At 45.4% G+C, this 22,746-nt stretch overlaps 1 protein-coding gene across 2 annotated transcripts in view; it reads right to left on the minus strand.

The window, feature by feature from the left end:
• Positions 1 to 5,009: 5,009 nt before the first annotated feature.
• The window catches only part of RCOR1 (REST corepressor 1), a 213,538-nt gene continuing 195,801 nt past the window's right edge, over positions 5,010 to 22,746 (minus strand). For both annotated transcript variants that reach the window (XM_060263077.1, XM_060263078.1), the window contains exons 9-12: positions 18,123 to 18,200; positions 15,587 to 15,644; positions 7,699 to 7,928; positions 5,010 to 6,008 (exon numbers count right to left, since the gene is read on the minus strand). In XM_060263077.1, coding sequence (XP_060119060.1) covers positions 5,967 to 6,008; positions 7,699 to 7,928; positions 15,587 to 15,644; positions 18,123 to 18,200 — 408 coding nt within the window. In that variant the 3' untranslated portion in view covers positions 5,010 to 5,966. The remainder of the gene's footprint in view (positions 6,009 to 7,698; positions 7,929 to 15,586; positions 15,645 to 18,122; positions 18,201 to 22,746) is intronic.

Below are 22,746 nucleotides of genomic sequence, written 5' to 3' on the forward strand. Positions count from 1 at the left end.
ACAACCTAACAGGCACTGGGGCCGTGTAGCCTCCTCTCATTCCAGTACCAGTTACACCTGAGGAGTCCCCAAGCAAACTTGCAATGAATGGAGGCTGTGCCGCTCAGAACCTGATGGATCGTGCCCAAGAAAAAGAAAGCTGCATTGATTCCAGGGAACAGCAGAACTGGATTTGGGGGCGTTGCTCTAAGATGACTCGGGTTTTGACCAGCTAACAGAATTAGAGTTTTATTTCTCATTAAAATAGTGCCAAACATTTTCGAGTATAGTCATCTCTAGGGCCATTTAAAAATATAGTTTCTGAAAAAATCTCATTCGTGATTTTGTGTGTAGTTTGCTAATTTTTAGGGATTTCCACCCCCCAAAAAAAAATTTTTCCCCAAGGATGTAGTGATGACCACATGAATAAACACCTTTAAAAAGGGACTAGATAGATTCATGGAGGATATCAGTGGCCACTGGCCACTAGCCACTGTGACTGAGGGAAAAGGCAGTTCAGGGCTCATTTTGTAGCAGGAACTCCTTTGCATATTAGGCCACACACCCCTGATGTAGCCAATCCTCCAAGAGCTTATAGTAGGCCCTGTAAGAAGAGCCCTGTAAGCTCTTGGAGGATTGGCTACATCAGGGGTGTGTGGCCTAATATGCAAAGAAGCTCCTGCTGCAAAATGAGCCCTGCATTTAATTGCAATGTCTGCATGGAGACAGGCCAATAAATCTAGGGCTCGTCGGCTGGTCCCCAACCAGGTATGGAAAACCAGTTTGCACCAATTGTGGTTTGTTGTGTTATATGAATTCATAAGCTACAGCCTGTTGCACAGAGCCACCTCTTGCTGCGTCTTGGCTGTAGGGATGGCACTTCACTGATGGGTGTCATACAGGAGGCAAGAAGCAGTCCTAGTGGGTTTACGCACAGGACAGGATGGGTTAACTTTTTGCTTAGCTCCACTGGAGCATTTCAGGAGACTGAGTGATGGAGTGCCACTGTATTGTTGCCGTCCTTTCCCCCCCAACACACAGCTAGGGAGACAAAGTGATGGAGTCACTTTCTTGTTGTTGTCCCCCGCCCCCCCCCCCCCCGCCACAGCTGGGGAAGTTTTTCAGGCTGCAGTGGGAGGCTGGAGGTGAGAAACTTCCATTTCCCAGAAATTGAAGTCATCATAGTTTAAGGAGGCCAGGTTAAGCATAACAGCTGAATGTACTGTTTGAATTTTATGAGGCTGCCAGAAGCTGTTCAAACTTATTTACATTTGTTTCCTCCCTCGGTTCTAGAATTACAGACGTTTTGATCGCTGTGTTTCAGACCACTTAGGATACAATATTCAAGTAACAAGGTATTTCAATGTATAAGCAGGAAGAGGATAAATGAGGGTGGGGGAGAACAGATATTGCCTAGCATGTTACACAGCTATATTTAAAAATTAAATACAATAAATGTAAAATTCAGATGCATATACAATACATTTGTTAAGATTTCTAAAACTAAAAAGTTTTTTTTTTAAGTACCACTTTTTGCCTAAGTGATACCATTGTTATGCACAATAACTTATACTTAGGAGGAAATAAAAAATTCCCCATCTTCCACAAAATATATAATTATGACATTCACATTGATAAGTTTGAAACAATTTAAGCAAATATTACATATTCTGTGGTAGTCCTTGTGGACCCTTCTAAATCAGAATGCAGAGCCTCAATTAATTTAATGCTTGAACAATAAAACGGAGGCATTTCCACAGAGAAGACTTGATTATTTAAAAACAAGCAAAAGGATATTTCATTATGTAACAGTGGCAGGTGTGGCTGAACTAACTGCAAGAGAGTCACTGCTGCTCTATTTCATACGTGACTACAGTTTTTAAAGTTACCAGTGGGGGAAGTGAGGGCATATACAAGGTTTGCTTTCCTCATGAGGAGATTCATGTTGACCTTCCACAGGGGATTGAGCCAAAACCTAGTTTTCTTCTGAATTCAGGTGTGGTTGGTTTGCAGTGAGTGTGCAATATTATTGCACCTGAACTCAGACCCAAACCACAGAGATAGCAGCCTCATCGCTAGACTGTACCCACCTGAGACAGCAGGTAGGGTAACAAACATTAAAACCGTCCCTTCCCATATTAATCCATCCCCTTTCAGATCTAGCACATTTTTCTGTAACGTTATGCATGTTTCTTAGGTTTCAACTAATCAACCTCCCATCCACAGTCTGAAGTAGCACAGTCCAGCAGAGGTACATAATCCAAGGAAATTGGGAGTCACATCTGTCCATTCTAAGCCAGTGTTTTGAGGCAGAGTCAATCCCAATCAACCTCTATTTCTTGCTAATTCAGTATTTTAAAAGAACATTTTAAAAACGGGTAAAATTGCACGCTGTAAAGCATTGCAGCTGGGCAAAAAAAAAAAAAAAAAAAAGGAACTGGTTATTTTTTTGAAAAGGCCAAACTGATAAGGTGTCAACCCAAATCTTAACAAAGAATATGGTCAAAATATGCCAAATTTCAATCGCAGCACTTGACAGCAGCAATTCTATAAGCTTTGCTGGTAGGGAACAGCTATGCTTTAAAGCATGCCTAGGTTAGGGATTTTAAAAACAGCTCCTAGAGTTGTAAACTGTACTAGATATCACAGGAACAAGGAAGTGTCACTTAAAAAGTTAACTGTGGTAGAGGTCCATAGTGGTCCTGACGTGCAAATCAGTTGTCCGACCTGCGTATTGGGGCGAAAGACTAGTAGCTGGTTCCCTCCAAAGTTTCTCTCAGGATAGGTGGCACTCATGGCGATGCCGAGAAACCCGCATCCCCTGCCCCACCTGGGATGTGCAACCCTACCAGCCATTTTATCTGGTAAAGCGAATGATTAGAGGTTTTTTAAAAAAAAGTTAACTGTGGAGTGTAGCCAAGGGATTCCATCATTGGCATGCTAGCAGTTTCCTGTTTCTCTCTTCTATATGAGACTACCTGGTGCTATTTTTCCCAAAAGGCTATTGGTTCTCTGCGACTCTTGAGAGTATTCATTCTTGCCCAAAGACACTGAGTGTTTAAGCCTTCCCTGTATCAGATAACAGCCAGAATCAGATGTCTCTCAAAAGGAACTTCCCACATGGCAACAATTAGCCTTGAACAGCTCCAATAAAGAGCTCTTGCAAGGCCATTTATGAACCATGTATCTCAAGCAAAGATGCAGGAATGGTCAAGTGGGGTAGCTGCAGGAAACCCAGTGAGTGCCACTGCTTATCTGGGGAATGGGGGGGCATCACCCTTACGAGCAGTGTCATATTGTCAGTTCTGGCACAACCGAGAAATGACATCATTACGTCATGAGCAACGCTTAATGCTATTTGACAAAAAAATGGGCAAATGACAGTGTCACTGGTGACACAGTTATGTTACTTCTAGGTCACACTGGAAGTGATGTCACTTGTAACATCATGACATCATCTATGATCTCTCCCTCTAAAGAATTAAGTCTCCCACTGATTGCCAGCCTTGGTGACATAGTGACATCACTTCCAGTGTGACCTGGAAGTGACACAGTGACATCACTATCAGTGACCTGGAAGTAATAAAAGTCTTGGGCTGGCAACCCTAGGTGGTGGAGGACCAGTATGGGCTACTGATATATGAGCTTATTAGGAATGCTTACTGACAACTAGCTACCAACAAATTGCCATGTTTTTGTAGTCAAAGTCACCAAAATGGATGACAAACCAAGCTTGGCCTTCTCATTGCTAAGCAGAGTAACAACTTTCTAAATCCACTAAAACAAAAGGGCTTAGAAGGGTGTAACTCTGCTGAGGATGGCACTGTAAATCTCAACTACTGTCATCAACTTGCGAATAAAAAAAATGTCTTCCCAACTCCACTGAAGGTTTCCTATGTAAAAAACACAGAGCATAGGAAATAAGCTATTGTGTTTCAACTCATATGACCACAGTAGAAGAGACTGGCCACATGCAACTATACCACACAATTTACCTCAGGAATGACTAGTCTCTGTCCACCTGCCTCAATGTATTTGTTGTTCGGTGTACTAAACAAAATTAAAACGAATGCTGTAAGCTTTGATCAATTTAATTGGTAGTTTAATCAGCCAAAGTTTTAGTTAATAGGTATGTCCGAGGGAGGGTGGGGGGCTCAGATTTAGTTGCTGAAGACAAATTTTAATTAGAGGGATTGCCAGCTGGGATTGCACAGTCTCATATTTGCAGGAGTTATTGCCACAGGACATGATAAAGAGAACACTGAAGAATGACCCTTTCTAATTGCAAGAAGGTTTTATTTGTTTTGGGGAGGGGCTGTAGCTCAGTGGTGGAAGGTCCCAGGTTCAATTCTTGGCATCTCCAGTTAAAAGAACCAGACAGTATGGGAAAAACTACTGCCTGAGACCCTGAAGAGCTGTTGCCAGTCTGAGTAGACATTACCGACCTTCATGGACCAAGGGTCTGATTCAGGATAAGGCAGCTTCATGTATTCATGTAGTTAACCTTATACTTCCCTTCAATATCTAAAAAAGGCCCCTGGCACTGAGGTTTTGGGTGATAATTAGTTTTATTTCACTTTGATTGCCATGTTAAAAACTAGATCAGTCAAAAATATAAAATATCAGCTTAATTTACATGGTTATTACAAGGTGACCAATGAAAATATTTAAGAACACCACCTTAGATAAAGGGCCCCTGTGGATTTTATTCAAGAGAATGGGGTGGGGGGGAGCGTCCTCCCATGCTGCTGAGGAGAGGCATCTGATGTCACACGGGAGAGTCACTGACTTTTCCCACGGCGTTACCTGCTTCCTAGAAACGGCAATGACTATGTAGCCATGGCAGCCCTTCCCGAGGGAGTAGGCCGCCTGATGTTCCCTCAGTGCCGTGGCGTTTCTGACTCTACAGCAGTCTGGAAGAGCATCAGGAAAAGGTTCTTGATACTGGTGGATTAAAAAACAGGGCTAGAAAACCTATATTAAGATCTTAAAAACCCCATTCAAAATGTGGGCTGCAATGTCACAGTTGATTTTTTTTTTGTCTTAATCCCCTTAATGTTCTGGTCAAAGATTCACCTGTGTTGGCATTCAGGGATTACAATGCAAGTACGCTGAAAACCATAAGGGTGGCGGGGGTGGGTGGGGGTGTTGTGGGCAGATAATGTCAAAGCAGATTACAGGCTATGTGTTCCTTTTTTTTTTTTGCACTAAATAAAAACTCATTACAAGAATCATTCACAACCATAAAAAAAATCACAACCAATGGGTGAATTTTCTAAAAGAAGCAGAAGACAGCCACGAGAAAAGAATTGGACGTGCCGGAAATCAAAACAGGCCCCAGCTCTGAAATCTCATTCCCCAACCATATTCTCCCCTCCCCCTTCAATTTCATTCCACCATATCCCGCCCCCAGCACCTGCACAATGATTTTCTAGACAGAGAGCTCACTTATTTTTTTTTTAAAAAGTCACCTCAGTCAGGAGTAATGATTACATTAGAAAATAAGCAGAAATCACACAAGGCCATGAATACTTGGGAGTAGCCGTTGGAAACACCCACTGTAAGCAGGTGACTACTCGGCAAGGGGAGGCGGGTGAAGGAGGAGGAGAGTTGTCTGAATGAGGCCAGCAAATTCAGCATAGATGGTTTGAGGAGTAGCTGATGCTCTAGGCAGGATACCAACCAAAATGAAGAACCCATCCTGGAAAACGTAGGAGCATAAAATGGAGGCAGTGCGGAGGAGCGAGGAGAAAATTAAGGCAAACGTAGCACAGGACCAAAGGTGTGTGGGGAGGGTCTTTGCCTTTAGTTTAAAATTTGTTCTCTGTCTCTCTCTCTCTCTCGCTTTCTCCTTTTTGGTAATAGCTGCTTGTCCACAGAGATATGATGCAGATGGCCAGCTGAGGTTTTGCTAATACCTGATATCGTGGATAACACAGTAGTCAAAACAAAACAAAAGCAAAAACTGTTCTTGGCTGCCTGAGTTTTCATGATGCAGAGGCGTATCTGACGTCCAAGACAGGAGTAGCCTGGAAGAGAAAAAAAGGAGAATCTATGTATGTGTGGGATTACGATAACAAGTACAGTTTGGTTTCATTGTGACATATTTTCCTGTTCCCAAGCCTCTTTGTCCATCCTCAAGGCAAACTTGCTTTCTAAATACCATTATAACAAGAAGGCTGAAGGCCAACTTTTGGAATCACCAGGTTTAACAATTTCCTATCAAAAAGGTTAAAGGATATCAAAGCAACACTACCTTGCTTAAAAAAAAAAAGACAACTCTTGGCTCCACTCTCAATACCTGACAATTATCACATGCAGTCAACTAATAGATGACAATGTCTTATAAATATTGCTAAGTAGCTAGCCAAAAAAGATCCCAAGCAGAGTCCTCTATCAAGGAGATAAATGTTCGTGTTTGGACAAGTAAATGATGGGGTGGATCCAGCAATCTGCAAAATTCAAGGATCACGTATCTTCCCTGTGTTCTCTTCTCTTCAGCAATCTATTCTGATCCCAGGAAGGTTTATTCCAGGCCTTGCAAGAATCCACGCAGACTAATATTCAAGTTATTATACATATTTAAATATGTATCTTGCTTTTCTCCTGATCAGTGGGGCTCAAAGCAGTTTGGGAAGCTGACATGGGAAAGAGGAGGGGTGCAAGATTACCCTCTCCTCTCTCTTGTATTATCATCTTAATTTTATTTACTGCCAGTCCTCGTTTTGGGCAGGAACTCACAGGAGCGGCGCTCCAGAACCTCTAAATTTTTATTGTGCTCTTTCTTACCCCACACCCCTCATCAATACTTGCTTCTGGGCTCCATTGTTCAAACCCCCTGCGAGAATTTTGCTGAACTCTAAGATTTGACAAACTTTCTAATATTTCCCCCCCCCCCATACACAGGGGGAGGGACGGTGGCTCAGTGGTAGAGCATCTGCTTGGGAAGCAGAAGGTCCCAGGTTCAGTCCCCAGCATCTTCAAAAAAGGGTCCAGGCAAATAGGTGTGAAAAACCTCAGCTTGAGACCCTGCAGAGCCGCTGCCAGTCTGAGAAGACAGTACTGACTTTGATGGACCAAGGGTCTGATTCAGTATTAGGCAGCTTCATATGTTCACACAAAAAATGGGAAAAGAACCAAAACATATAAAGCAGACAGATGGAAACCTTCATCATGCCACTATGGCTACATAGGAGAAAGTAATCTAAAAAGTATGATGGGAGTAAGGTTTTATTATGACAATTATAATTCAAGAAGCATTTTAAGGTAGATGCTGAGCTGATAGAATTTAGACCACCTTCCAGTGATGTCAGGGGTGCATGGCATATGCAAATAAGTTGTGATGAGCTCCGGCACCTTTTTTTCTACAAAATGACCCCTGTTTACTGCATGTGTACCCCGCCTTTCTCCCCAATGGGAACCCAAAGCAGCTTATGCTGTTCTCCACTCCTCTGTTTTATCTTAACAACAACCCTGTGAGGTAGGTTAGGCTGAAAGAGTTAGGACCAGCCCAAGGCACTCACTGAGTTTCCACAGCACAAGTGAGGATTTAAACCTACGTCTCCCAGATCTTAGTCCAACACTCTTAACTATTGCACCACGCTGGCTCAGAGCTGCTGTGGGGAGAATGTGAGAAAGGATCCAGGATTATCAGCTCTTTCCACTCATGGATCACTTGATTCAACCTGTAGTCATACAAGGGAGAGAGGGCTGGCCTACCTCATCTTCCTCTTCAGACACTTTAATGGTGTTATCCGGCAATTTTACAGGTTTCTGATTGTTCGTCCCGTTCATCTCCTCTTTCCCGTGCTCCGCTTCCCACTCCTGCAGGACTTCGTCTATGTTGAACCGTCGCCGATAGTTTACAAAAAAGTTTTTCACTTGTACCACGGACTTGTTCCCAATCACGTCAGAGATTGCCTGAACATCACGGCCATATTTCCTGATTGCTAGAAAAGGGAAGGTGGGTGGAGAAAGGTGGTGAGGCAGGCCACCACAGAAATGGACGTTTCAAAGATAAAACTGCACAGAGAATGACACCAAACCAGGGTTCACTTTGCTGGGACTCTGTATCTTATCAGAATGAAAGGAGGTGGGAGGGCATGGATCAATATAAAATTAAGAATGGGGTAAGTTTGCCCCAGTGAATCTACAATGGTATAAATGGAACATGCCAACTTCATCACAATCGTCAAACCACAGTATGTAACTCAAAGTTTCTTGTTTTATGGTCCATGGTCTAATATGCAAAGGAGTTCCGGCTACAAAAAAAGCCTTGGATCTAAGCCAGGGGTGGCCAAAATGTGGCTCAGGAGCCACACTCTTTCACACATATTTTGTGGCTCTCGAATCCCCCAGCACCCTGTTGGCCAGCTTGGAGAAGGCATTTCACTCCTTAAATCATTTCTCCAAGCCAAGCCAGTCAATGGCTTGACCATATAGTGTTTCCAAGGCAGAGTTTCTTAGCCAGTTTGGTGTAGTGGTTAAGTGTGCAGACTCTTATCTGGGAGAACTGGGTTTGATTCCCCACTCCTCCACTTGCAGCTGCTGGAATGGCCTTGGGTCAGCCATAGCTCTGGCAGAGGTTGTCCTTGAAAGGGCAGCTGCTGTGAGAGCCCTCTCATCCCCATCCACCTCACAGCGTGTCTGTTGTGGGGGGAGAAGATATAGGAGATTGTAAGCCGTTCTGAGTCTCTGATTCAGAGAGAAGGGTGGGGTATACACCCCGATGTAGCCAATCCTCTGGGAGCTTACAGGAGGCCCATGGTCAATTTTATGGGCATTTTTAGGGTTCTTACTTAATGGTTGCTTTTATTGTTTTTATATGCCCCCCAACTTACTGCCAAGGCCCTTGACTTCCCATCTAGCCCAAGCCCCCCAGTTCAATGTGGTCATGCTCTCTCTTCACTAGCAAACCAGTAATGTAAGCCCCACAGTGCCCTTCAATCCATGCCACTCTCTCCATCACTGTCTTCAATGGGGTTTCTTATCCCCTTGAATCTGCGAGACTGAAGTCCAGGAAACGGGGCAGAGACCCCAATGGGAGGTTCTTCTTCTGCATCAGAACTGCAGCCCAAAGCTTTCAGAGCTGATCTAACAATGCCCGGATGAACTTGCCATGCCCACATCTTAAAGTTAAGTGGTAGAGAGAAAACAAGCAACACTGCAAACAGGTGTCTCTCCCCCCACTCAGTTGTTGCATTTCTTTGACCAAGTCTGGCCACCCCCAGGTGTTCAGATGAATAGATATATGCACTGAGCACATTAGTGCATTCTTTTCCAGGTAATTTAATCAAGTGCCCCCTTAAACATTTAAATGCTCTCTGAACAAAACAAAAGGACAGGTTTCTTACCTGTAACTGATGATCTTCGAGTGGTCATCTGTGCAGTCACGCATATGGGTTATCTGCCAGGATCGAGCCCAACCTTGGAGAATTCAAAGCAATCCTTAAGTGTTAGTTTAGCGCGCCTTCCTCTCGTCCCGGGGAGGAGGCATCGTCTGCGCATGCCTAGACGAGGGGGAGGCGCCTAACCCACTCAGTTTCTTTCCGCAGCTGTATAGGTGGAGTAATTCTACTGATAGTGAGCATCCAGCAGCGGGGAAGGAAGGGTGGGCATGTGTGACTGCACAGATGACCACTCGAAGATCATCAGTTACAGGTAAGAAACCTGTCCATCTTCTTCGTGGTCTCTGTGCAGTCCCACATATGGGTGACTGGCAAGCTATTTCGTCAGGAGGCGGGTGCTGGATCTGTAACTAGAAAGCACGGTTAGTTCTTCCTAAGAAGAATAAAGTTGTACTCACAGTGTGGACAGCAGGGGGCGTCAGTCAAAGATTGATCGCAGCACAGCTTGTCCGAAGGACGTGTCATGCTGGGCACGGACGTCTAAAGCATAGTGCGAGGCGAATGTGGATGGAGACGACCAAACCGCAGCGGCGCTGATGTCCTCCATTGGAACGCCCTTGCAGAAAGCTGTTGAGGTTGCAACAGCTCTAGTAGAGTGAGCTCCTAAGTGTTCTGGTATGGGCTGTTCTGCCAGTTCATAGCATAATGCAATGGCAGCCACAATCCACTTTGAGAATTTCTGTGTTGAGATTTTTGTACCTTGATTGTGGATTGCGTATGCTATAGTCTTGTGTCCTTTCGGAATTGTTGTGTTCTTTCGATATAAAAGGCAAGAGCCCTGCATACGTCTAAGTTATGCAGGGTTTGTTGTCCTGCATCCGCAGGGTGCTGGAAAAAGGCAGGTAGAGTAGAAGGTTTTCCTAGATGAAATGCTGAGACCACCTTCGGTAGGAATGCGGGGTCAGGGCGTAATACTACTCTGTTGTGGTGGAAAACCATGTATGGCGGGTCCGCTCTGAAGGCGCAGATATCGCTAGCTCTCCTGCCAGTGGTAAGTGCCACCAGCAAGGCTGTTTTCCATGTCAGGAGATGTAGAGGAATGGATGCCATAGGTTCAAAGGGTGGCTTCATTAACTGACTCAGCACGAGTGAGAGACTCCAGGTAGGGTGGATTTTCCAGATTGGAGGGTGGAGGTGAAGGATTCCTTTCAAGAAGGCTTCAGTGGCGTAGTGGGAGATCACAGTGGAGCCCTCAATAAGGGGGTGGAACGCAGAGATAGCCACTAAGTGGACCTTTAGAGAGGAGTACGAGAGTCCAGCATTAGAAAGGGCTAGGATGTACGTTAGGATTTGGGTGATACTGGAGGAATCAGGTTTAAATTTATGCTGAAGTGCGTATTCTGAAAAGCGTTTCCATTTAAAAGAATACGATTTCCTAGTGGCAGGTTTCCTTGAATTGAGTAGGACATGTCGGACCTCTGGTGGGAAACTCAGAAACTGATTCTCCATGCTGTCAGTTGCAGGAGCGTCGGGTTGTGGTGTAGGACCTTGCCTTCCTGCTGGGAGATTAAGTCCTGAACTTGAGGGAACTGGAGGAATGTGTTGTTCGATAGGAGGAGAAGAATAGTGAACCAAGGTTGGCGCGGCCACCAAGGTGCAACCAGGATGCAATTGGTGTGGTCTGTCTTTATCTTCTGTAATATCCTCGTGATGAGTGGTATTGGAGGGAATAGGTAGTGCAGTGGCCCGGTCCATGTCTGGAGGAAGGCATCCCCTGCCGACAGTGGAGACGAAGGGCCTCGCATGTAGAAGCGGGGGCATTGTGCATTGTCTGGGAATGCAAATACATCTATTTCCGGAGTACCAAAGGTCTGGAACAGAGGCTGAAGATAACGACTGTTGATGGTCCATTCGTGGTCGTTGACTGAGTGGCAACTCAGTGCGTCTGCTTGGACGTTCTGGACCCCTGGTAGATGTACTGCTGTTAGGAAGATACCCTGGGTGATGCTCCAGTGCCAAAGGGCTAGAGCTCGTTTGCATAGTCGAGTAGAGGCAGTACCTCCCTGTTGATTGATGTAGAAGACAGTGGCCACATTGTCTGAGGTGATCTGAACGTGGCGGTTGTGAAGGGATGGAAGGAAGGATCTTAGGGCTCTGTGGACCGCCAGGAGCTCCAGGCAATTGATATGGAGGGATCTTTCGTAGTCGGTCCACTGACCTTGCACTGTGAGTGTTCCCAAGTGGGCTCCCCATCCCCACTTGGAAGCGTCGGTGGTAACAATCACAGAAGGAGGAGTCTGTGTAAATGGCATTCCTGCCAGGAGATGACGTTCCACCGTCCACCATTGCAACGATGGGATGATGTGGGACGGAACAGTTAGCACGGTACATTGGTGCTGTCGTTGAGGGTGAAATGTTCGGACAAACCACAGCTGGAGGAGACGCATGTGAAGTTTGGCAAAGCAGAGGACGGAGGTGGTGGCCGCCATGAGGCCTAGCATCCTTTGAAAAATGAGGGCTGTTTGGGAGCGATGTATTATTATTCTGTTGGCCAAGGACTTGATATGTTGCACTCTGTCTGTTGGCAAGTAGGCCTTGCAGGAGATAGTTGACGGGTGCACTCCTATAAATTGTATGGACAGAGTAGGAGTCAGATTGGATTTTGTCTCGTTGACCTGAAGGCCTAGGGTAGCCAGGAGGGAGAGGGTAGCCGAAACGTCCATTTGGAGCTGTTCCTTGGATTGGGCGACGACCAGCCAGTCGTCTGTGTACGGGTAGATGGATATCCGTTGTTGTCTCAAAATTGCTACCACCACAGCCATGCATTTTGTGAATACTCTTGGTGCTGTTGAGAGACCAAAGGGAAGAGCGCGGAACTGATAGTGTTGATCTCCTATAGCGAATCTGAGGAACCTTCTGTGATGGTGGTTGATGGTAAGGTGGAAGTAGGCGTCCTGTTGGTCTATTGATGCCATCCAAGCCTGGTCTGGAATCAGTGGTAAGATAGACTGAAGAGTGACCATGCGGAATTTTTTGTGGCAGATGTGGAGACTGAGCTTTCGTAGATCCAGTATGGATCTACTAAATGTGTATTTATTTTACTCCCGTCTCTCTTTGGCACCAGGAAGTAGCGGGAGTAAAAGCCCGTGTAATGGTACTGTGGTGGAACTTGTTCTACAGCTCCCTTGTCCAGCAAGGTCGCAATTTCCAAAAGCAGAGGTGGGGATGGAGGGGTAGCTATGAACCTGTGGTGTTTTGGGATTGAATTGAACTCTATGGTGTACCCCCTTTGGATGATCACCAGGACCCATGAGTCTGATGTTATGGACTCCCACATGTGGTAAAATGGCTGTAGTCTGATGTCTGGGTAATGTTGAGGCTGTCCAAGAGGAGTAGGGGAGTCAAAGAGACTGTTTAGTGGTCGGTGTTGCTTTCTTTGATGTTTGAGGGCGTGCTCTCTGCTGGAAGGGTTGTTTTGCCTGGGGGGGCTTGCGCCTCCATGGTTCAGCCTGACGTGGGGATCGAGAGCGTTTGTAGTAATTTGGCTTCCAAGTTCTCTGTCTCTTGGATTGGGATTGTGGTTGCGTGACCCCCAATCTCTTAGCCCTCTTTCTGCTGTCATCTACATTGGTCAGAATATCGTCTGTCGTGGCATTGAATAGGCCTTGCCCGTCAAAAGGTAAGTCCTCTATTTTGAACTTAATGTCTGGCTGCAATGATGAAGACCTGAGCCATGCGTGCCTACGTAGGGCAATTGCTGATGCCAGAGTTCTGGAAGAGCACTGGGCTGCGTGGCGTGCCGTATTGATTTGCTGCTTGCTGACCCTCGCGAGCTCCTGTAGGGCATGTGAGGCTTGTCTTTGTGCTGCCTCTGGCAGAGAGGTAATCAGGGTATTGAGCTGTGTCGTCAGGTTAAAGGCGTAAGCTGAGAAGTATGCCATATAGTTGTGGATTTTAGTAGTGGCGGTGGTGAGGGAGTAGATTTTTCTCCCAATTGTGTCGAGTTTTTTGCCCTCTCTTTCAGGAGGAACGGGGTGTCTTGTCTGCTTAGATTTGGATGATGAGTGAACTATCATCGAGTTCGGTGCAGGGTGGTTGAAGAGGAATTTAGATTCGGAGGCATGAACCGTATAAAGTGATTCAACCCGTTCTGACGTTGGTGGTACAGAGGCTGGTTTGTCCCAGGCCTCTTTTAAGGTTTCCAGGTGAACTGGAAGCATTGGAAAGGAAAAACCTGCAGGGAGGTCCGCGTGCACCAGGTCATAGACTACATCTGAGACTCTAGGTACGTCAGTGGTCAGCTTTACATTGAGGGAATTCGCCATGTTGTATAGTAAATCCAGGTAAGATTTGGGTCCCTCTGATGGAGAGAGGTCAGATGGTTTGGCAATATCCGATGCTGGTGAGTGCAGATCTGAGGTTGAGGAATGGGATGATTCAGATTGTTCTGCTTCAGATTCTTCCTGGGTGTCTACATCCGGAGGTTTGATGGTTTGTTCTGGTAGCGAAGGCTGTATCCGTGGTTTGGTTGAGCCGATGGAGGTTGATCTAGCTTGTGACGACGGTTTCGGCTCCAAGTTGTAATGAGCAGAAGCTTCACGGTACCGGGGACGGTCCTTGTGGTATGAATGCTCTCGGCGCGGAGGAGTCTCATGATACCGCGGACGGTCTTCTTCGCATGTTCGGTCTCGATAGTAGGGCATCTCATGGTATCGAGAGTCTTCATGGGCGCGATGTCGATAAGAACCCGTAGATGGTGATCTATGGTATCTTCGGTACCCTCGAGGAGATGGTGACCTGGACCTCGATGGAGTGTAGTAATAGTAGCGGTCTCTGTGGCCACTTCTAGACCTCTTAGCTCGGATACGCATAGGGAGCTCTCTTGGAGTCGACAGTTCTCTTGCGAGGGAAGGTGCAGTTATTGTCTGTGGAGGTATTGAGACCTCCCGAAAGGAGTGTGCGTCTAGAATGTTGAGGCGCTGGCTCTTTGTTGAACCCGGGGACTCGGTGCTCAGTATCTGCTCTGGTAGGGATTCGTGGACCGAAGGTGACCGAGAGTTGATACGAACGATTTTAAGTGGTGTGATAGCGGGCATCGAGGTCGATTTCGAAGCCGGGGTTGTCGGAACCAAAGCTGCGGAGCTGGTAGCCGGGTGCGGCGAGGAAGTCGAATCTGGAGGCCTATGGCTTGTCTTGGGTTTTTTAGGAGACTTCGGACCCGAAGGGTCTCTCGAGGTCAATTCCGTGTGATGCCGCTTTTTGGAATCGTTGGATTTTTTTGGGTGTTTCCCGGACTTAGGCTTGCTGGGAACCAAAGCCACGGAAGCTGCCGGTTGGGCCATTCCCTTTTGAGCTAGGGACGATGGCAAAGTCTGAGAACTCGAGGTGTGGGACATAGCCGGGCGCAGTGACGACTCTAGCAAATGGCTTTTGAGTCTTGCCGTGAGGTTTTTTCTAGCTTGTTTGCCGAATTGGCTGCAATGCACGCAGGAATCAATGCGGTGTGCCTCACCGAGGCAGAAAAGGCATAGAGAGTGGCCATCGGTCAACGGGATTTTCGCAGCACAGCGGACGCACCTTTTAAAAGTGATTTTGTCCTTCCCTTCCATCCACCCGGAGGAGGGGTGGAACGGGAGAAAGTCTAAAGAGATAGGAAAGAGATTGATTTTTTTTAATGATACCAGTGAAGAATGAAGAGAAGAAGAGGAACGGTGAGGAGATGAGGAGTCCGAAGGATTGCAATGAAAGCGGGAGATCAGCGAGGTAGGTGTTTTCCGGACGGCGGTAAAGAAGAAACTGAGTGGGTTAGGCGCCTCCCCCTCGTCTAGGCATGCGCAGACGATGCCTCCTCCCTGGGACAAGAGGAAGGCGCGCTAAACTAACGCTTAAAGATTGCTTTGAATTCTCCGAGGTTGGGCTCGATCCTGGCGGATAACCCATATGTGGGACTGCACAGAGACCACAAAGAAGATCAAAAGGCTATGACCCTGGCTAGCTGTGCTCCTGCATAAAGAAAAATTCTTCATGATCTTTTTGGTCTGGTTCACCTACATTGCAGGCCATATCTGTGATGTAGTAAAACCATATCAGTGTCGAGAGAGGAGCCATTTCACCATGGGACATCCTCCACCTGAGCAATGCAGCATGTGTAGGGGATCTAGACAACTTTCTCATTAGTCAAGAGGGAATTTTTCTATCATGAAGCCACAAAGGGTCACCCCTTCCTTGCCCCAAGTAGGAATCAAGTTATAACGGCATACCTTGCACAGCAAGAAGCTGCTCATCTGTGGTCCAGCGTGCGTTGAACTTCTGTGTAACCTAAGTGTCACCAAAAAATAAAAGAAATCGTCTCCTTAGGGCAACAGGCCTGCTTTCAAATCCCAGCCTGGCAACTGCATACAAATGAACAAATTGCTTAAGCCATAAGAGGCAGAACAACGATTTGTTAAACAAAGACTGCATTAATCGGTCTCGGCAAAAAGAACAGTTAAATGGCAGAATCAATTAATCATAAAAGTCTGGTGCTGACTGGCTGGAGGAAAAGAAAGAGAAGAGAAGGGGTGGCCAGTCAATCTAAGAGAGTCACTTTGGTGTAGTGGTTATATGTGCAGACTTATCTGGGAGAACTGGGTTTGATTTCCTACTCCGCCACTTACAGCTGCTGGAATGGCCTTGGGTTAACCATAGCTGTCTTAGGAGTTGTCCCTGAAAGCGCAACTGCTGTGAGGGCCCTCTCAGTCCCACCCACCTCACAGGGGGGGAGAAGATATAGGAGATTGTAAGCCACTCTGAGTCTCTGATTCAGAGAGAAGGGTGGGGTATAAATTTGCAGTCTTCTTCTTCTTCTAAGCTGAGAGTCAGATGGTCAGGATCACCCCGGTTTATCAGCCAAGGCCAAGCAACCTCCAGTTGGCTTATGATGACAATTAGTTGTAGCCCAGGAATCCCTTCTGCTAAAAGAGGTGACTTCCTCTGATGATAGGAGAGCATGCATCAGTCAAGGTCTCTTTGAGCCATGACAAAAAGGTACCAACATTAATGGAATAAAGTCACCCAATTCATCAGTATCAGAACCACGCTCAAGCACAAATGAATCTGCCTTACACAGTACATTAGTACAGGCAGGGCTTTTTTTGTAGCAGGAACTCCTTTGCATGTTAGGCCACACACCTCTGATGTAGTCAATCCTCCTGGAGCTTATAGTAGGCCCTGTAAGCTCTTGGAGGATTGACTACATCAGGGGTGCGTGCCCTAATGTGCAAAGGACTTCCTGCTACAAAAAAAGCCCTGGGGGTCCCCAGGATGCTGCCTGTGGGTGCCATGGTGCCCACCAACACCCCTTCTCATGCCCACCAAGTGTTTTTAGAAAGAGGGAGAGGCCAGATTGGGTTTTTGCCCAGCAAGTCTTCTACCTGAGCACTGGATATTTGATTGGCCCTATGGATTTTTAAATGCATTGCTATGGCAGCAGTGGCCACCACAGTACAAGGATATTCACTGTGCGACTGAAGGTAAGCCGTGGCAGCCATTTTGTGACTGGCTCTGCCTCCCCAGCAGTCATTTTGTGGCTGTGCCCACCACAATGACAGAATTCAAAAGTTGCCCCCACAGGTTCAAAAAAGGTTCGGGAGCCTTGAATCAGTCCATCAAGGTTAGTATTGTCTACTCAGATTGGCAGCGGCCCTTCCAGGGTCTCAGGCCCAGGACTTTAGCACCACCTACTGTTTGATCCTTTTAACTGGAGATGTCAGGGATTGAACCTGGCAACCTGCATGCAAAGTACAGGCTCCTCCACTGAGCCACAACAGTTTCCCACTGATATTTGGCATTCAATGTTTATACTAAATGCGTATTTATTTATGTATTTATTTTTTAGATAGATTAGTTAGATGATAGAATAGATAGAGTAGATATAGATTAGATGAGATATATTAGATGTTATAGACAGATAAGAAAGACAGATTAGATAGATGATTGATTGATAGATAGATGATAGACAGACAGACAGATAGATAGATAGATAGATAGATAGATAGATAGATAGATAGATAGATAGATAGATAGATAGATAGATAGATAGATAGATAGATAGATAGATAGATAGATAGATAGATAGATAGAGAGAGGTAGGTAGGCAGGCAGGCAGGTACAGGGCTTTTTTTCTAGCAGCAGCTCCTCTGCATATTAGGCCACGCCCCCTAGCCAATCCTCCAAGATCTTAGAGGGCTCTTAGTGCAGGGCCTACTAGAAGCTCCAGGAGAATTGGCTACATCAGGGGTGTGTGACCTAATATGCAGAGGAGTTCCTGCTAGAAAAAGAGCCCTGGATGATGATAGACAGACAGATAGACAGATAGATTAAAAAGCACTCTCAAATGCTGAAATTGCTTTACATCCATTCTCTGTGTAATTCCTGAACTGGAAAATGAAGGAAGAGAATCTGTTCAAGATCAAGCCACCAATTCTGAAAGAACACACCAAGTACTTCAATGGGCCAGGCTGAGTGAATCGCATGTCATAAGACATCCTATTCTTCTCCTTCTATGCATGGACCCTACAAGGGTGGCCAGTACAGGAGCACTGATTATGTGGGTGCAAGGCTTACTCTACCATGATTATGTTCCAAGCAGCCAATATCTCTCACAGAAGGAGTTTCACATGCTCTTAGGGGCACAGTTATTGATCTCGGTGAAACCCGGGACTGCTAGCTGGTAAGTAAAAACTCTCTAAACTTCCCACAGCCCTTACACCTTTACAGAAGATAAAAGCACAGCGTTTCACTTGCACGTAAACTTACCTCTGGCAGCCTATATTCTTCAATTCCCCCTTCAAGTTTCTCTTTCAGAGCACTGTTTGTTTGCTTGATATTTTGAATCTGAAAAGAAAGGTTTGTCTATCAACATGGATAAAAGCAACTTTTTAAAAAAATAAACACCTTTTTTTCACAAAATCTCCCACAAGCTCTGATCGGCAATTTTCCGTAGAACGCTCTCCTTCCTGGGGGGCATGGGGGAGGGCGGGAAGTCAGAAGCAAACCTGGAACTTAAATTTTTGTCACTGCTGTTCCCTACAGAGCTGAAACACACCTAGAGAACTATGGGAACTTAAGAAACTGAAGAGATATACCTGTTCAAGTTCTAAGAGGATAGTTAAAGACTGAGGTGTGCCTCAGGATGATTTCAGACATAGCTGAAAGGGCATAAGGCCCTGGAGGGAGTAATGGGGGAAGTACATTCACGTCTTTGGCCTTTACCCCAACTATTTAAATATAGACATGTAAAATACTACTGAGTGCCTGACCTCACCCCTTCAAGTCCCTTACACAAGGACTTGCACCTGAATGATTTATGACAGAACTGTCTTTTCTACAGTTCTTCCTGTTTCTCCTCACCCTCATGATCTTTGCTGGAAAAAAAATCTCTTTTAAAAATGATTGTCTGCACTATAATGCTCTGACTCATGAAAACTCATCCTGGAATAAACTTGGCTAGTCTTTATTTCCCTTTTGTTTACTTTGTGATATATATATATATATATATTCATATTTTCTAATTGGTTTTTAAGTTTAAAACATAGTGTGTGTGTGTATAAACACTCCATGTTTTAAACTTAAAACCAATTAGAAAATACGAATCATGAAGCAACTTCCTGGAGGAAGAACTCTCTGAGGAAAGGCTGAGGGCCTTGGGAATGTTCAGTCTGGAGAAGAGGAGACTGAGGAGAGACATGATTGCTCTCTTTAAATATCTGAAAGGCTGTCATTTAGAGGAGGGCAAGGAGCTGTTGCATTTGGCAGCCGAGGATAGGACCCAAAGCAATAGGCTCAAATTACAAACAGAAAAGTACCAGCTGGATATTAGAGAAAAAATGTTTACGGTCAGAGTAGTTCAGAGGTGGAACCAGCTGCCTAGGAAGGTAGTGAGCTCCCCTTCATTGGCAGTCTTCAAAACGCGGCTGAATGATTATTTGTTTGAGATGCTTTAGGCTGATCCTGCATGGAGAAGGGGTTGGACTAGAATGGTCTGTATGGCCCCTTCCAGCTCTATGATTCTATAATTTGTAGCCTGGCAGTTTACAGGCACAGCAGGAAACCACAGGTGACAATCTGCAATATTCACTGCATTCAATGACATCATGATTCGGGGCTTTTAGTTCAAAAGACATTACAGCACAGTTAGGGACTATGGGGGTTGCCTGAACACAAGTGTCAATTTCTAATTTTGGGCTCAGGAAGAACCGAAAGCAGCAAACTATTTGCTACGCAGTGACATAAATGGAGAATTCCAGTAGTTTCTCAGTCTCTGTTGAGGTTCTGCAGTAGTGGAAAGGTTTTTATGTGTTTTTACGTTGTTTCTGCTATGTATTTTAATGATATGAATTTTCATTGGTTTGTTCACCATTATGTCTTTTTTTCTGATTTCTTTGAGTTGCCTCAGGCAGTTTTCTGAAAAGATGGCATATGCGTTTTCTACATAATTAAAGAACAGAGTTGGCATCTGCAATTTTTTAAAATGTTTGTTCTTCCTTTCCGTTCACTCATGAGGCATTCATAATCCACAACAGAATCCTTCATTATCAGAGAGATTAAGAAGCAGGATCTGAGCCAAATCTATTATTTGCTAGACATAGCTGAAACAGACTCAAAATCCAATATAAAAATATCATGAAATGAAGAAACAATACTGATTACGTTTCCAGAAATGATGGTAGAAGCGGCAACAGCTCTGGCACCAATTTAGATTGAAGCTGCCTTATATTGAACCAGACCACTGGTTCATCAAGCAAGTAGAAAAGAGTAAGAGTCCAAGAAGCACCTTAATGACTAACAAAATTTGTAGTAGGGTATGAGCTTTTGTGAGTCACTGCTCACTTCTTCAGATACTTCTTCTGGTCCATCAAGGTCATTATTGTCTACTCAAGACTGGCAGCGGCTCTTCAGAGATTCAGGCTGAGGTTCTTCACATCACCTCCAAGTTTGGTGTAGAGCCAGTTGGTAGTGGTTAAGTACACGGACTCTTATCTAGGAGAACTGGATTTGATCTACATGCAGCTGCTAGAATGGCCTTGGGTCAGTCATAGCTCTCGTAGGAGTTGTCCTTGAAAGGGCAGCTTCTGTGAGAGCTCTCTCAGCCCCACCCACCTCACAGGATGTCTGTTGTGGGGGGGCGGAGAGAAGGTAAAAGGAGATTGTGACAGCTCTGAGATTCAGAGTATAGGGCGGGATATAAATCCAATATCATCTTCATCTTCCTGAAGACAACTGCAGATTTATACCCTGCCCTTCTCTCTGAATCAGACTCAGAGTGGCTTACAATCTCCTATATCTTCTTCCCCTATAACAGACACCCTGTGAGGTGGGTGGGGCTGAGAGGGCTCTCACAGCAGCTGCCCTTTAAAGGACAACTCCTACAAGAGTTATGGTTGACCCAAGGTCCATTCCAGCAGTGCAAGTGGAGGAGTGGGGAATTAAACCCGGTTCTCCCAAATAAGAGTCCACACACTTAACCACGACACCAAACTGGCTGATTTACCTGATCTTTTTAGCTGGAGGTGTTGGGCACTGAAGCGAAAGCCTTCTGCATGCCAAGAAGATGCTCCTCCACTGTGGTAGAGCATCTGCTTAGCATGCAGAAGGTCCCAGGTTCAGCCCCTAGCATCTTTTCTTAAAAGCGTCAGCTGGAAGGTTGATGTGAAAGACCCAGGAAAGCCTCTACCAGTCAGTGGAGACAAGATTGATGTTGATGGGTCAATGGGTTGATTCAATATAAGACATCTGTTCATGCACATGAGCCACAGCCCCACATACTTATTTGGTACATTTGTTATCACCAGGGCTTTTTTTGTAGCAGGAACTCCTTTGCCTATTAGGCCACACACCCCTGATATAGCCAATCCTCCAAGAGCTTACAGGGCTCTTCTGACAGGGCCTACTGTAAGCTCTTGGAGGATTGGCTACATCAGGGGGGTGTAGCCTAATATGCAAAGGAGTTCCTGCTACAAAAAAAGGCCCTGGTTATCGCACCCTTCCTCTAAAGAGTTTAGGATTGTAAACATAATTCTTCCAATCTATCTTTACACCCACGCTCTGAAGTAAATTAGGCTGTGAATGAGTGACTGGCTCAAGGTCACACAATGAGCTTCGCCACAAAGCAGCAATTTGAACTTGGGTCTCCTGGGATGCCACTAATCACTACTCTATGCTGGTATTTATCCTAAAATTGTATCATTAGCAGTTTAAGCTGTGCAGCATGAATAGTTTATTCAGATCTAGAAACTGGCTCCAAAGAAAAAGAAGCAACACTGTCAAGAACTTATATGAAAAGTATGCCATCAACTCATGGTGCCCAATGAAGCTCCAGCCTCATGGGGTTTTCAAAGCAAGAGATGAGCAGAGGTGGTTTGCCATTGCCTTTCTCTACATAGCAACCTTGGACCTCCTTGGCCCATCTAAGATACTAACTGGCCCATCCAGATACTAACTAGGGCCAACCTTGCTTAGCTTGTGAGATCCAGCTAGCTTGGGCTATTGAGGCTGCTTCAAGAAGAGGCATACCCCTCCCATTGAAAGAGCAAGAATCTGATTTGTTTAAAATAAAAGGATGCATGGAAAATCACCAACATGACCAGATAGTGGGGAAGAAGCACATCCTTCTTCATATCACCAACGGAGAAGGAAAAAACCTGGTAACTAGCCACACTTAGTTCAGAAGACATTACAGGACAGTTGAGGACTATAGGGGGTTGCCTGAACACAAGTATTAACTTCTAGTTTTGAGCTCAGGAAGAACTGAAAGCAGCAAACTGAGAGATTATGTCTCCCTTGGCAACAATTCACAACCGGCACAAACATTTCTAAATCCAGAAAGTCAATTTGGCTGCGAAAGTCAGTCCTGCATTTGGAGAATCCTCTTCAGGTTAAACACGTGAACCTCGTTTGCTGCACAAGAGCAGTATGGCTGACACCATGTCATACCCTCTGGCCTCAAACACGTGGAAATTTGCTACTCAAGTCTGGGGTGAGGTGGGGACACTGGACTAATACAAATGCAAAATAATTGTTTGCTATAAACATCCTGAGCAATACTCCCTTCTAAGCTGTGGAGTCTTGTGAGCAAAAATTCTACTTTGTGAGCTACTGGCATTAAAGTGGTGAGCTACTGCATAAATTAGTTTTGCTCTGCAGCCCTATCTACTGACAGGGCTTTTTTTGTAGCAGGAGCTCCTTTGCATATTAGGCCACCCCCCCCCCGAGGTAGCCAATCCTCCAAGAGCTTACAAAGCTCTTAGTACAAGGTCTACTGTAAGCTCCAGGAGGATTGGCTACATCAGAGGAGTGTGGCCTAATATGCAAAGGCGTTCCTGCTACAAAAAAAACTGTTTCCTGAGCTAAGACAAAAAGCTGAGCTAAGCTGTCAACCACA

Source organism: Heteronotia binoei, chromosome 21, assembly GCF_032191835.1.
Source record: "Heteronotia binoei isolate CCM8104 ecotype False Entrance Well chromosome 21, APGP_CSIRO_Hbin_v1, whole genome shotgun sequence".
NCBI classification, from domain to species: domain Eukaryota; kingdom Metazoa; phylum Chordata; class Lepidosauria; order Squamata; family Gekkonidae; genus Heteronotia; species Heteronotia binoei.